This window comes from Oncorhynchus masou, chromosome 28 (assembly GCF_036934945.1).
Source record: "Oncorhynchus masou masou isolate Uvic2021 chromosome 28, UVic_Omas_1.1, whole genome shotgun sequence".
Classification (NCBI taxonomy): domain Eukaryota; kingdom Metazoa; phylum Chordata; class Actinopteri; order Salmoniformes; family Salmonidae; genus Oncorhynchus; species Oncorhynchus masou.
Genome location: NC_088239.1, coordinates 81,051,269 through 81,066,489, shown reverse-complemented (window position 1 = coordinate 81,066,489; position 15,221 = coordinate 81,051,269). Strand labels below are relative to the sequence as shown.

General features: G+C 49.2%; 1 protein-coding gene across 1 annotated transcript; it reads left to right on the top strand.

Annotated features, from left to right (window-relative positions):
* Positions 1–3,436: 3,436 nt before the first annotated feature.
* LOC135517072 (A disintegrin and metalloproteinase with thrombospondin motifs 19-like) lies at positions 3,437–4,922 on the top strand. The gene is made up of 3 exons (XM_064941094.1): positions 3,437–3,444; positions 3,549–4,098; positions 4,878–4,922. Exons 1-3 carry the CDS (start codon positions 3,437–3,439, stop codon positions 4,920–4,922), a joined length of 603 nt encoding a protein of 200 aa, XP_064797166.1.
* Positions 4,923–15,221: the final 10,299 nt, after the last annotated feature.

The following is a 15,221-nucleotide window of genomic DNA, read 5'->3' as shown; positions in this document are numbered from 1 at the left end:
TCACTGTTGATACAATCCTAAGGAATTGTGCATGTCAGAAGTCAATTTTTCAAGATGGAGAACTTTCAGTACATAGAAAAAACTGTGATGAGTATTATTTTTGAATTATCACTTTTAAGCAGCAATCAGCAGTTTAGACAAGAAAGAAATAATTTATTCTCATAGAATAATTCATAGACAGAGCTATGGATGCAAGGCCTCACCATCCATGATATCTAAATTATAGTTTGAACCATGTTTTGAGGCTATATAGTGTTTGTTTACATTTACTTTGTTTACAAACATTGGAATAAAACAAGCTTATATTTGGGGTTCTGATGGGGTATGACAGTTTAACTAAGCTCATGGGTCATACCATTAATTTACAGGGCCAAAAATGAACGAAGCAACTGCAGATTGCCCCTTTTAAAGTGCACAAGTCACTGCCCAGACGAGAACCATTGACTGACTGAGTGAGTGACATCACTAAACCTGGCCCATCAATACCAAACATGCCAGCAAGACTGGCAAAGCTTGAACTCAGAATGCCCTAATTTGATTACATGCCCATGTTGCTGCCAATTTGATTTACTTGTGCTATTCTTTCTTGTTTTCATTTGTGTTGAAATGTGTCAAATGATTCCGTAATGTGCCACGTGGTAAGAGGACTATATTGGAAATATCTTAATCAACTTTGCATTAACCCCATGAGATTTGATATTCCAGAAGGCAAATTCCGTATGAAATCATATCAGTATGCTTTGGCACAGGAGAAATCAGACTCATCAAGTATTACTCAAATCCTCCTTCGTTGAAAAAAAAATGGATTAGATCATTTTGCATCAGGTCATCTCACTATGGTAGTACAAAGCCAGATAGAGCCCCACAGTGGAGGTGTCATAATACCCTTAAAACCTAGCAGTCAAACAGGGAAATGGTTGCAATCGGTTTTCCACCATTCATTTTTCCTATAAGGGCTGTGGTTTGTGTAGGCTTACCCTCGCGTGACGTTTTGATAGCCATATCAATCTCTCTCGGACAGGGTGACTTATCAATATATTTGCCTCTATTTACTCTCAGATTCAAAAATGCTAATTAGCATCCAAGTCGGACATCATGCAAGACAACAAATCCCTGCAATCTCCTGCACATCATCTCTAACTGACAACTTTGCTAACAAGTATTGTGTCAATTTAAAACTTGCACAACACAAGACATTTTTCCAATTTCATCATTACTACATTTAGGTAAAATTAGATAGTTAATCCAGAGACTCTTACCTTTGCCTCGATTTGGCAGTCTCGTCCAGATCATCATGACATTTCATAGCCACATTAGCAGCTAATTAGCATTTCATTTTTGGAGGGTAAATAGGCTAATATATTGATAAACATCACCTTGTCCTAGATATATTTACATGGTTATCAAAATGTCATGCCAGGCTAAGTCTACACAAAACACAGGCCTTTATTTTAAGTGTTTCTTTAAACCCTATTGGAAAAATGAATGGTGGAAAAATTATTGGAACCATTTCCGTATGACCTGCTAGGTTTTATGGGTATTATAACTAATACTGTGGTACTCTATAGCACCTGGATGGGACCCTAGCTCTGGTCCAGGGTGTTAGTGAGTGCTAGCTCTGTCCAGGGTGTTAGTGAGTGCTCGCTCTGTCCAGGGTGTTAGTGAGTGCTCGCTCTGTCCAGGGTGTTAGTGAGTGCTAGCTCTGTCCAGGGTGTTAGTGAGTGCTAGCTCTGTCCAGGGTGTTAGTGAGTGCTAGCTCTGGTCCAGGGTTTTAGTGCGTGCTAGTGCTGGTCCAGGGTGTTAGTGAGTGCTAGCTCTGGTCCAGGGTGTTAGTGAGTGCTAGCTCTGTCCAGGGTGTTAGTGAGTGCTAGCTCTGTCCAGGGTGTTAGTGAGTGCTAGCTCTGGTCCAGGGTTTTAGTGTGTGCTAGTGCTGGTCCAGGGTGTTAGTGAGTGCTAGCTCTGGTCCAGGGTGTTAGTGAGTGCTAGCTCTGGTCCAGGGTGTTAGTGAGTGCTAGCTCTGGTCCAGGGTGTTAGTGCGTGCTAGCTCTGTCCAGGGTGTTAGTGAGTGCTAGCTCTGGTCCAGGGTGTTAGTGAGTGCTAGCTCTGGTCCAGGGTGTTAGTGAGTGCTAGCTCTGGTCCAGGGTGTTAGTGCGTGCTAGCTCTGTCCAGGGTGTTAGTGAGTGCTAGCTCTGTCCAGGGTGTTAGTGCGTGCCCTACCGTGTACGTAATCGATCATCTGGGATACTGTAGGATCACATAGAAAGGATATCAGTGTTCTTGCTGACGCTTTTGATAAGCCTATCATTTAGAGAATAATGGAGAAAAAACCCAAACTCTATGAAACCCCAGAGTCATTGCTGAAAATGGGTTCTCCTATACACAAACTTACACGTTGTGAAGGGTTAGGAGCATGGGATCAACTGATGATGATGAATGAATACAAAAAGAATCACTGCAACCCAGCAGGCTGCTGTTTTTACACAATTATATAGCTCTTTTTATTACACCTATTCTATGAGGAAAACAACGTAGGAAATCATGCATTAGAAAATATGTTTTGACTATGGTAAAAATCAAACACAGCAGACCTTGGCAATTACCCTTTATTGTATGATCCAAAATATATACACGTGTCCAAGAAATTAAATGGAAAGAACCAGCATTTGTTCAGTGAGAAGCTAAATCAAAACTCAAAACAACTGAAAACGAAGTGACAACATTTTGACATGAGATGTTTTCGTTCAATTTGAGCAAAAATAAATCCAATATATAGCTACAGTAGACAGACAGTAGTTTATTATGCTCCAATTAAATCTGTAAAAAGAAACCTGCATGTTATATTTTCTTTTGCACACCTCCTCCCCAATAAATTAAGGAAGCAACTTAACACGTGTGGCTATATTCTTCTCTGGTCTTAGTGCAGTTGAGTAGGCTATTTAGAGCTTGCGGTATTGACTGCTCGAGTGTGCTCTCTACCGCTCAGCGCGCGCTGTCCATACATCAAAATACACTTCTATACAAATCTCTCTCTCTCTCTCCTATGCTGACTTTTTGATTTTTACAGTGCAGGATACGGAGTCATTCATTTGGAAACACGTTCATGTGAGAGAGGAGAGAGGCGCATTTACCGGGAGATGGGGGGAAGTATCAGGCAGCGCATAGACAACACAGAATTTGACTAAATGTGCGTGGAGAGCAACTTTGTTTAACGACACTGTAAAGGTTAATTGAACAATAACTGAATATGCATCTAAAGCGCATCTTCAGTGTCCTCCATCAGTTATGTTTTCTTGGAGCATTTGCCATTGCAGGTATATGTGAAACACCTTCAATATGCAGTTTAAACGTTGATTTAGTTCATCAGATACTCACAAGGCATGGTAACAATTCTCGATGTTTCTCACTGTTATAATTCGCTGAGTTAGCTAATATAGCGATGCGCAGGTGAGACATCACTCAGTCATTTTATTGGAGCAGACAGGCTCATCCATGGGCTACATTTTCTTTGCTCCAGTTGACCTTTCTGAAAAAGACTATAACGACTAATCCTATGGTATTTGCTGTCTTCTTTCTCTCGTTTCCTATTTTTACTCTCCAGATCCACACCCCTTCCAGGAATCCGAGTCCGAAATTATTTTCCCGGAGGTTTTTCCAGATACAGGTCCACCGGCTCCTGATAAACCAAATAGCCGAGAAACTGACGCCAGCGCCGGAGCTCCCGATAAACCAACTAGCCGAGAGACTGACGCCAGCGCCGGGAGCAGCTCTCGGGAGGTTCGTTCCATTTCAAACTGGGAAGAGTACGAATCTCCAGAGCTATACCATTGGGAACCTCAAGGACCGCAAACGGCTGCTTCCACAGGGCTGAGACTCAGAATTCCTGCTTTTGGCAGGGACCTGCACCTCATTCTGAAGAGAGACACTCGATTTCTGTCCCAGAAATTCATGGTGGAGAGGAGACAGAAAGCACAAAAGGCATCTCGGAGCAGTATGCCAGTTTCGTCAGCTGCCAACACAGAAGAGAGAGGATGCTATTACAGCGGAACTGTTCTCAATTACGCAGGATCCATTGCCTCATTCAGCACCTGCGCAGGACTGGTAAATATATCATATTCAAGTCAATAGCATGATTGGCATATTAGTTATGTTTATTGATAGGCCTAAGTGTTATTTGTTGTGTATTTAAAAAAAACACAAGCTATGCTCTTGCATGAGAATGGAATAGCCTGTAACACCTGACATTTCCAACATCATACTTCTGAGTTTGCATACTATTAAACAACAACAATAGGGTACATTTCGTTTTTGCAATCCAAATACACTGTTTTAGTAGGCTACTGTCTAGACATCCGTTCAAGTCATTCTGGAACGATTCATACATTCAGAGTTGGAGGTATGTGTAGGACAAGGACCATTGAACTCAAACAAACAAGCTACCCATTGTGACAGTTTGATAGGAATGTTGAAGGTCCCTACCCATTGTGACAGTTTGATAGGAATGTTGAAGGTCCCTACCCATTGTGACAGTTTGATAGGAATGTTGAAGGTTCCTACCCATTGTGACAGTTTGATAGGAATGTTGAAGGTTCCTACCCATTGTGACAGTTTAATAGGGATGTTGAAAGTTCTCTACCCAGTGTGACAGTTTAATAGGGATGTTGAAGGTTCTCTACCCAGTGTGACAGTTTAATAGGGATGTTGAAGGTTCTCTACCCAGTGTGACAGTTTAATAGGGATGTTGAAGGTTCTCTACCCAGTGTGACAGTTTAATAGGGATGTTGAAGGTTCTCTACCCAGTGTGACAGTTTAATAGGGATGTTGAAGGTTCTCTACCCAGTGTGACAGTTTAATAGGGATGTTGAAGATTCTCTACCCAGTGTGACAGTTTAATAGGGATGTTGAAGGTTCTCTACCCAGTGTGACAGTTTAATAGGGATGTTGAAGGTTCTCTACCCATTGTGACAGCTTGATAGGAATGTTAAAGGGCCTCTACCCATTGTGACAGCTTGATAGGAATGTTAAAGGGCCCCTACCCATTGTGACAGTTTAATAGGGATGTTGAAAGTTCTCTACCCAGTGTGACAGTTTAATAGGGATGTTGAAGGTTCTCTACCCAGTGTGACATTTTAATAGGGATGTTGAAGGTTCTCTACCCAGTGTGACAGTTTAATAGGGATGTTGAAGGTTCTCTACCCATTGTGACAACTTGATAGGAATGTTAAAGGGCCCCTACCCATTGTGACAGTTTAATAGGGATGTAGAAGGTTCCGTACCATTGTGACAGTTTAATAGGGATGTTGAAGGTTCCATACTCATTGTGACAGCTTGATAGGAATGTTGAAGATCCCCTACCCATTGTGACAGTTTAATAGGGATGTTGAAGGTTCCCTACCCATTGTGACAGTTTAATAGGGATGTTGAAGTATGTCTAAAGTGGGAAGGTACTGTAGCTCCTCTGTGTCTCTGTCAGTGAGTGTGTGTGTGTGTGTGTGTGTGTGTGTGTGGTGTATTTGTGTTTATATGTGTGTAACTACATGCATACCGCCTTAGCCTTAGGTGTATCTTTTGAATGTGTGGGAGGTCAACTCTCCGAGGTCCACTGCCTTCTTGGCCCACCCTGCTTTGTGCCGTCTCAGGGCAGACAGCATGAACTTCTCCGTGAGCCACAGCACAGAATCATTAGCAGCCCCCTGAGGTTTTAAGGGTGAGCTCCTGTGGTTAGAGAGGCTTGGACTCAGTCTCAACAGTTTGGACCACAGTCCCGGGCTCTGTCTTGTTAACCCGAAACTTCGCCTCACACACATTGAAACATGCAATGAGCTTGGCAAAGGCACGGTATTGCTTTTCCCTTCATTGTTTTCTTCCTTGTTTGTCCATGCGACAACAAGTTCTCAATTAATGAAATATTGCAGTTTGTGTGAATTAACTTTTACGATGGCGACGAAACCAGTTGTGTGGTTTTGCAATATTGGTTTTGTTATCGTCTAAATATACCAGTATCTGTGTCTAGTCATTTTGTAGAACCAGTGTACAGTATATGCCATTCTACACCATTGGATCAGTCCACACAACAATGTATCACTGAGAAATATACCACAGCCAGACCACAGCCAGCAAGATAAACCGAGTACTGTTTGAAGTGATGGTCTAAGGTTCTGATGCTCACACCACAGTAGAGGCAGCATTAGGAATCTACAACATTGTTGACCTCAGCAGACTCACCAAAGGTGACAGAATTTTGAGGCTAATTTTAGAATGTGACAAACGTTACATAAGTTGACATTTAATCAACCTCTCTCTCTCTCTCTCTCTCTCTCTCTCTCTCTCTCTCTCTCTCTCTCTCTCTCTCTGCACTGATTCATTTAGTTTCATAGTGCCTACAACTTCTATGCATTCTGGTGTATGGATGTGTATTGTGTGGAGATTAGCATTTACTTAACATTTCAATGGCATGGCAAGGTTGACTTCACTCCATAGTTCTGCATATTTGGAAAATGTGTCTCTTTTAAAATACTGAATCATTCAGAAAGTTGACCAAAACTGCTGAAATGTAACGAGCAAGAGGATTTGACATGTTGTCTCCTGAATGTCTATTGGGCAATTATGTTCTACTAATGTTTGATTGACAATAGCAGAGTTGGTCATGGCTCAAATTGCACAAAAGGATGGAGTTGGCGGGGTGATTGACAGGCCGTAAACGGATCGACCTCGACCCTAAGCCCTTATAATTGGTATAATTACATAGCCATAACACTGCAACAGTAGCCATGTCACAACTGTGAGGAGGGATAACTGGAGTGAGGAGAAATTGGTTGATAAAATAATGAACCAAAGACTTTAACGCTAGTGCAGAAGTCAAACTCCATCAGTCATGTTGTTGTTGTTCTGCTATGTTCTTGCTGAACTCCACACTGATGCCTTGATGATGTGAAAAGTCCTTTTGAAAATGAAAGGTGGTCAACACTGGTCAGTGACCCGTCCTCAGACCTGTTTTTGAGGGGTCAGTGTAGTCGCACAGACGCAGACGCGTTGCCTCCCACAATGTACCAGAGTTCCAGCATACATGTCTGTACAAGTGCCTGTTGAAGTACCTGTATCTTCGTCAGTTGGAATAGAGAAGAAGAGGTGGAACTACGTTAGAGACCTATCCCTTCATTCTCGGTAGCTAGCGAGATGAAGCTCGCAGAGGATATTTTCAATGAGTGTGTTTTGCTAGTTAGTGGTTTGCATGTGCCATGACATTAGAGTTACAAGCTTAAAACCACTGACTGGCATGATTCCCAGACCTAGTGCTGTGGCCCTAGGTCTGGGATCTCTGAGGACAGTAAAGGCTTGAAGTGGTCATGCCTTGTTCTCGGTCTATCTCTGCCCACATTGGGCAGCAATCTTCTCCTCGTCAGCCCTGTTTCTTTTAATCAGGCAACACCGGTGGCTTGTTTGCGCAAATCATCAAACCTAAATGAACCCAAACCAAATATGCCTTCACCATCGGCCTATCCTCTCCCTTCACTCCCCTCCAGCAACACTCCCCTTCTGACCCTCCTTCTCCTTTCCAAACAGCAGGTAATCCCTCCGGGGGTTTGTTGGAGAGTTCCTCGTCATTTTTTCACCACGTTTTGGAGAATAGCGCCGAGGGGAATGGGTGCATATGGACAATTTGAGGTTATGGAGCTTGCCATGAGAGCTGGGGAGCTGTGGGTGTTGGGGAGGTATTGGGGAGCTCTAGGTAGTGGGGAGGTAGTGGGGAGCTCTAGGTAGTGGGGAACTCTAGGTAGTGGGGAGCTCTAGGTAGTGGGGAGGTAGTGGGGAGCTCTAGGTAGTGGGGAACTCTAGGTAGTGGGGAGCTCTAGGTAGTGGGGAGTTCTAGGTAGTGGGGAGCACTAGGTAGTGGGGAGGTAGTGGGGAGCACTAGGTAGTGGGGAGGTAGTGGGGAGCACTAGGTAGTGGGGAGGTAGTGGGGAGCTCTAGGTAGTGGGGAGCACTAGGTAGTGGGGAGGTAGTGGGGAGTTCTAGGTAGTGGGGAGCTCTAGGTAGTGGGGAGTTCTATGTAGTGGGGAGTTCTATGTAGTGGGGAGTTCTAGGTAGTGGGGAGGTAGTGGGGAGGTAGTGGGGAACTCTAGGTAGTGGGGAGCTCTAGGTAGTGGGGAGTTCTAGGTAGTGGGGAGCACTAGGTAGTGGGGAGGTAGTGGGGAGCACTAGGTAGTGGGGAGGTAGTGGGGAGCTCTAGGTAGTGGGGCGGTAGCGGGGAGTTCTAGGTAGTGGGGAGGTAGTGGGGAGCTCTAGGTAGTGGGGAGCACTAGGTAGTGGGGAGGTAGTGGGGAGTTCTAGGTAGTGGGGAGCTCTAGGTAGTGGGGAGTTCTATGTAGTGGGGAGTTCTATGTAGTGGGGAGTTCTAGGTAGTGGGGAGCTCTAGGTAGTGGGGAGCTCTAGGTAGTGGGGAGCTCTAGGTAGTGGGGAGTTCTAGGTAGTGGGGAGTTCTAGGTAGTGGGGAGCTCTAGGTAGTGGGAAGGTAGTGGGGAGGTAGTGGGGAACTCTAGGTAGTGGGGAGCTCTAGGTAGTGGGGAGTTCTAGGTAGTGGGGAGCACTAGGTAGTGGGGAGGTAGTGGGGAGCACTAGGTAGTGGGGAGGTAGTGGGGAGCTCTAGGTAGTGGGGCGGTAGCGGGGAGTTCTAGGTAGTGGGGAGGTAGTGGGGAGCTCTAGGTAGTGGGGCGGTAGCGGGGAGTTCTAGGTAGTGGGGAGGTAGTGGGGAGCTCTGGGTAGTGGGGAGCACTAGGTAGTGGGGAGGTAGTGGGGAGTTCTAGGTAGTGGGGAGCTCTAGGTAGTGGGGAGTTCTATGTAGTGGGGAGTTCTAGGTAGTGGGGAGTTCTAGGTAGTGGGGAGCTCTAGGTAGTGGGGAGCTCCAGGTAGTGGGGAGCTCTAGGTAGTGGGGAGCTCTAGGTAGTGGGGAGTTCTAGGTAGTGGGGAGTTCTAGGTAGTGGGGAGCTCTAGGTAGTGGGAAGGTAGTGGGGAGGTAGTGGGGAGCTCGAGGTTGTGGGGAGCTCGAGGTAGTGGGGAGCTCTAGGTAGTGGGGAGCTCTAGGTAGTGGGGCGCTCTAGGCAGTGGGAAGGTAGTGGGGAACTCTATGTAGTGAGGAACTCTAGGTAGTGGGGAACTCTAGGTAGTGGGGAGCTCTAGGTAGTGGGAAGGTAGTGGGGAGTTCTAGGTATTGGGGAGCTCTAGGTAGTGAGGAACTCTAGGCAGTGGGGAGCTCTAGGTAGTGGGGAGGTCTAGATAGTGCGGAACTCTTGGTAGTGGGGAGCACTAGGTAGTGGGAAGGTAGTGGGGAGTTCTAGGTATTGGGGAGCTCTAGGTAGTAGGGAGCTCTAGGTAGTGGGGAGCTCTTGGTAGTTGGGACTCTAGGTAGTGGGAAGGTAGTGGGGAGCTCTAGGTAGTGGGGAGCTCTAGGTAGTGGGAAGGTAGTGGGGAGTTCTAGGTATTGGGGAGCTCTAGGTAGTGGGGAGCTCTAGGTAGTGGGGAGCTCTAGGTAGTTGGAAGATCTAGGTAGTGGGAAGGTAGTGGGGAGCTCTAGGTAGTGGGGAGCTCTAGGTAGTGGGGAACTCTAAGTAGTGGGGAGCTCTAGGTAGTGGGAAGGTAGTGGGGAGATCTAGGTAGTTGGGAACTCTAGGTAGTGGGGAGCTCTAGGTAGTGGGGAGCTCTAGGTAGTGGGGAGCTCTAGGTAGTGGGGAACTCTAGGTAGTTGGGAACTCTAGGTAGTGAGAAGGTAGTGCGGAGCTCTAGATAGTGGGGAACTCTAAGTAGTGGGGAGCTCTATGTAGTGGGAAGGTATTGGGGAGCTCTTGGTAGTAGGGAGCTCTAGGTAGTAGGGAGCTCTAGGTAGTGGGGATCTCTAGGTAGTGGGGAGCTCTAGGTAGCGGGAAGGTAGTGGGGAGTTCTAGGTATTGGGGAGCTCTAGGTAGTAGGGAGCTCTAGGTAGTGGGGAGCTCTTGGTAGTTGGGACTCTAGGTAGTGGGAAGGTAGAGGGGAGCTCTAGGTAGTGGGGAGCTCTAGGTAGTGGGAAGGTAGTGGGGAGTTCTAGGTATTGGGGAGCTCTAGGTAGTGGGGAGCTCTAGGTGGTGGGGAGCTCTAGGTAGTTGGGACTCTATGTAGTGGGAAGGTAGTGGGGAACTCTAGGTAGTGGGGAGCTCTAGGTAGTGGGAAGATAGTGGGGAGTTCTAGGTATTGGGGAGCTCTAGGTAGTGGAGAGCTCTAGGTAGTTGGAAACTCTAGGTAGTGGGAAGGTAGTGGGGAGCTCTAGGTAGTAGGGAGCTCTAGGTAGTAGGGAGCTCTAGGTAGTGGGGAGCTCTAGGTAGTGGGGAACTCTAGGTAGTGGGGAGTTCTATGTAGTGGGGAGTTCTATGTAGTGGGGAGTTCTAGGTAGTGGGGAGCTCTAGGTAGTGGGGAGCTCTAGGTAGTGGGGAGCTCTAGGTAGTGGGGAGCTCTAGGTAGTGGGGAGTTCTAGGTAGTGGGGAGCTCTAGGTAGTGGGGAGGTAGTGGGGAGCTCGAGGTAGTGGGGAGCTCGAGGTAGTGGGGAGCTCTAGGTAGTGGGGAACTCTAGGTAGTGGGGAGCTCTAGGTAGTGGGGAGTTCTAGGTAGTGGGGAGCACTAGGTAGTGGGGAGGTAGTGGGGAGCACTAGGTAGTGGGGAGGTAGTGGGGAGCTCTAGGTAGTGGGGGGTAGCGGGGAGTTCTAGGTAGTGGGGAGGTAGTGGGGAGCTCTAGGTAGTGGGGAGCACTAGGTAGTGGGGAGGTAGTGGGGAGCTCTAGGTAGTGGGGAACTCTAGGTAGTGGGGAGCTCTAGGTAGTGGGGAGTTCTAGGTAGTGGGGAGCACTAGGTAGTGGGGAGGTAGTGGGGATCTCTAGGTAGTGGGGAGCTCTAGGTAGCGGGAAGGTAGTGGGGAGCTCTAGGTAGTGGGAAGGTAGTGGGGAGTTCTAGGTATTGGGGAGCTCTAGGTAGTGAGGAACTCTAGGCAGTGGGGAGCTCTAGGTAGTGGGGAGGTCTAGATAGTGCGGAACTCTTGGTAGTGGGGAGCACTAGGTAGTGGGAAGGTAGTGGGGAGTTCTAGGTATTGGGGAGCTCTAGGTAGTAGGGAGCTCTAGGTAGTGGGGAGCTCTTGGTAGTTGGGACTCTAGGTAGTGGGAAGGTAGTGGGGAGCTCTAGGTAGTGGGGAGCTCTAGGTAGTGGGAAGGTAGTGGGGAGTTCTAGGTATTGGGGAGCTCTAGGTAGTAGGGAGCTCTAGGTAGTGGGGAGCTCTAGGTAGTTGGAAACTCTAGGTAGTGGGAAGGTAGTGGGGAGCTCTAGGTAGTGGGGAGCTCTAGGTAGTGGGGAACTCTAAGTAGTGGGGAGCTCTAGGTAGTGGGAAGGTAGTGGGGAGATCTAGGTAGTTGGGAACTCTAGGTAGTGGGGAGCTCTAGGTAGTGGGGAGCTCTAGGTAGTGGGGAGCTCTAGGTAGTGGGGAACTCTAGGTAGTTGGGAACTCTAGGTAGTGAGAAGGTAGTGCGGAGCTCTAGATAGTGGGGAACTCTAAGTAGTGGGGAGCTCTATGTAGTGGGAAGGTATTGGGGAGCTCTTGGTAGTAGGGAGCTCTAGGTAGTAGGGAGCTCTAGGTAGTGGGGATCTCTAGGTAGTGGGGAGCTCTAGGTAGCGGGAAGGTAGTGGGGAGTTCTAGGTATTGGGGAGCTCTAGGTAGTAGGGAGCTCTAGGTAGTGGGGAGCTCTTGGTAGTTGGGACTCTAGGTAGTGGGAAGGTAGAGGGGAGCTCTAGGTAGTGGGGAGCTCTAGGTAGTGGGAAGGTAGTGGGGAGTTCTAGGTATTGGGGAGCTCTAGGTAGTGGGGAGCTCTAGGTGGTGGGGAGCTCTAGGTAGTTGGGACTCTATGTAGTGGGAAGGTAGTGGGGAACTCTAGGTAGTGGGGAGCTCTAGGTAGTGGGAAGATAGTGGGGAGTTCTAGGTATTGGGGAGCTCTAGGGTGGAGAGCTCTAGGTAGTTGGAAACTCTAGGTAGTGGGAAGGTAGTGGGGAGCTCTAGGTAGTAGGGAGCTCTAGGTAGTGGGGAGCTCTAGGTAGTGGGGAACTCTAAGTAGTGGGGAGCTCTAGGTAGTGGGGAGTTCTATGTAGTGGGGAGTTCTATGTAGTGGGGAGTTCTAGGTAGTGGGGAGCTCTAGGTAGTGGGGAGCTCTAGGTAGTGGGGAGCTCTAGGTAGTGGGGAGTTCTAGGTAGTGGGGAGCTCTAGGTAGTGGGGAGGTAGTGGGGAGCTCGAGGTAGTGGGGAGCTCGAGGTAGTGGGGAGCTCTAGGTAGTGGGGAACTCTAGGTAGTGGGGCGCTCTAGGTAGTGGGGATCTCTAGGTAGTGGGGAGCACTAGGTAGTGGGGAGGTAGTGGGGAGCACTAGGTAGTGGGGAGGTAGTGGGGAGCTCTAGGTAGTGGGGCGGGGGAGTTCTAGGTAGTGGGGAGGTAGTGGGGAGCTCTAGGTAGTGGGGAGCACTAGGTAGTGGGGAGGTAGTGGGGAGCTCTAGGTAGTGGGGAACTCTAGGTAGTGGGGAGCTCTAGGTAGTGGGGAGTTCTAGGTAGTGGGGAGCACTAGGTAGTGGGGAGGTAGTGGGGATCTCTAGGTAGTGGGGAGCTCTAGGTAGCGGGAAGGTAGTGGGGAGCTCTAGGTGGTGGGGAGTTCTAGGTAGTGGGGAGCTCTAGGTAGTGGGGAGCTCTAGGTAGTGGGGAGGTAGTGGGGAGCTCTAGGTCGTGGGGAACTCGAGGTAGTGGGGAGATCTAGGTAGTGGGAAGGTAGTGGGGAGTTCTAGGTATTGGGGAGCCCTAGGTAGTAGGGAGCTCTAGGTAGTGGGGAGCTCTAGGTAGTTGGGAACTCTAGGTAGTGGGGAGCTCTAGGTAGTGGGGAGCTCTAGGTAGTGGGGAGCTCTAGGTAGTGGGGAACTCTAGGTAGTTGGGAACTCTAGGTAGTGAGAAGGTAGTGCGGAGCTCTAGATAGTGGGGAACTCTAAGTAGTGGGGAGCTCTATGTAGTGGGAAGGTATTGGGGAGCTCTTGGTAGTAGGGAGCTCTAGGTAGTAGGGAGCTCTAGGTAGTGGGGATCTCTAGGTAGTGGGGAGCTCTAGGTAGCGGGAAGGTAGTGGGGAGTTCTAGGTATTGGGGAGCTCTAGGTAGTAGGGAGCTCTAGGTAGTGGGGAGCTCTTGGTAGTTGGGACTCTAGGTAGTGGGAAGGTAGTGGGAGCTCTAGGTAGTGGGGAGCTCTAGGTAGTGGGAAGGTAGTGGGGAGTTCTAGGTATTGGGGAGCTCTAGGTAGTGGGGAGCTCTAGGTGGTGGGGAGCTCTAGGTAGTTGGGACTCTATGTAGTGGGAAGGTAGTGGGGAACTCTAGGTAGTGGGGAGCTCTAGGTAGTGGGAAGATAGTGGGGAGTTCTAGGTATTGGGGAGCTCTAGGTAGTGGAGAGCTCTAGGTAGTTGGAAACTCTAGGTAGTGGGAAGGTAGTGGGGAGCTCTAGGTAGTAGGGAGCTCTAGGTAGTGGGGAGCTCTAGGTAGTGGGGAACTCTAAGTAGTGGGGAGCTCTAGGTAGTGGGGAGTTCTATGTAGTGGGGAGTTCTATGTAGTGGGGAGTTCTAGGTAGTGGGGAGCTCTAGGTAGTGGGGAGCTCTAGGTAGTGGGGAGCTCTAGGTAGTGGGGAGCTCTAGGTAGTGGGGAGTTCTAGGTAGTGGGAGCTCTAGGTAGTGGGGAGGTAGTGGGGAGCTCGAGGTAGTGGGGAGCTCGAGGTAGTGGGGAGCTCTAGGTAGTGGGGAACTCTAGGTAGTGGGGAGCTCTAGGTAGTGGGGAGTTCTAGGTAGTGGGGAGCACTAGGTAGTGGGGAGGTAGTGGGGAGCACTAGGTAGTGGGGAGGTAGTGGGGAGCTCTAGGTAGTGGGGCGGTAGCGGGGAGTTCTAGGTAGTGGGGAGGTAGTGGGGAGCTCTAGGTAGTGGGGAGCACTAGGTAGTGGGGAGGTAGTGGGGAGCTCTAGGTAGTGGGGAACTCTAGGTAGTGGGGAGCTCTAGGTAGTGGGGAGTTCTAGGTAGTGGGGAGCACTAGGTAGTGGGGAGGTAGTGGGGATCTCTAGGTAGTGGGGAGCTCTAGGTAGCGGGAAGGTAGTGGGGAGCTCTAGGTGGTGGGGAGTTCTAGGTAGTGGGGAGCTCTAGGTAGTGGGGAGCTCTAGGTAGTGGGGAGGTAGTGGGGAGCTCTAGGTAGTGGGGAACTCGAGGTAGTGGGGAGATCTAGGTAGTGGGAAGGTAGTGGGGAGTTCTAGGTATTGGGGAGCCCTAGGTAGTAGGGAGCTCTAGGTAGTGGGGAGCTCTAGGTAGTTGGGAACTCTAGGTAGTGGGGAGCTCTAGGTAGTGGGGAGCTCTAGGTAGTGGGGAGCTCTAGGTAGTGGGGAACTCTAGGTAGTTGGGAACTCTAGGTAGTGAGAAGGTAGTGCGGAGCTCTAGATAGTGGGGAACTCTAAGTAGTGGGGAGCTCTATGTAGTGGGAAGGTATTGGGGAGTTCTAGGTATTGGGGAGCTCTAGGTAGTAGGGAGCTCTAGGTAGTGGGGAGCTCTTGGTAGTGGGGAGCTCTAGGTAGCGGGAAGGTAGTGGGGAGTTCTAGGTATTGGGGAGCTCTAGGTAGTAGGGAGCTCTAGGTAGTGGGGACCCCTATGTAGTTGGGACTCTAGGTAGTGGGAAGGTAGTGTGGAGCTCTAGGTAGTGGGGAGCTCTAGGTAGTGGGAAGGTAGTGGGGAGTTCTAGGTATTGGGGAGCTCTAGGTAGTAGGGAGCTCTAGGTAGTGGGGAGCTCTAGGTAGTTGGGACTCTAGGTAGTGGGAAGGTAGTAGGGATCTCTAGGTAGTGGGGAGCTCTAGGTGGTGGGGAGCTCTAGGTAGTTGGGACTCTATGTAGTGGGAAGGTAGTGGGGAACTCTAGGTAGTGGGGAGCTCTAGGTAGTGAGAAGATAGTGGGGAGTTCTAGGTATTGGGGAGCTCTAGGTAGTGGAGAGCTCTAGGTAGTTGGAAACTCTAGGTAGTGGGAAGGTAGTGGGGAGCTCTAGGTAGTAGGGAGCTCTAGGTAGTGGGGAGCTCTAGGTAGTGGGGAACTCTAAGTAGTGGGGAGCTCTAGGTAGTGGGGAGTTCTATGTAGTGGGGAGTTCTATGTAGTGGGGAGTTCTAGGTAGTGGGGAGC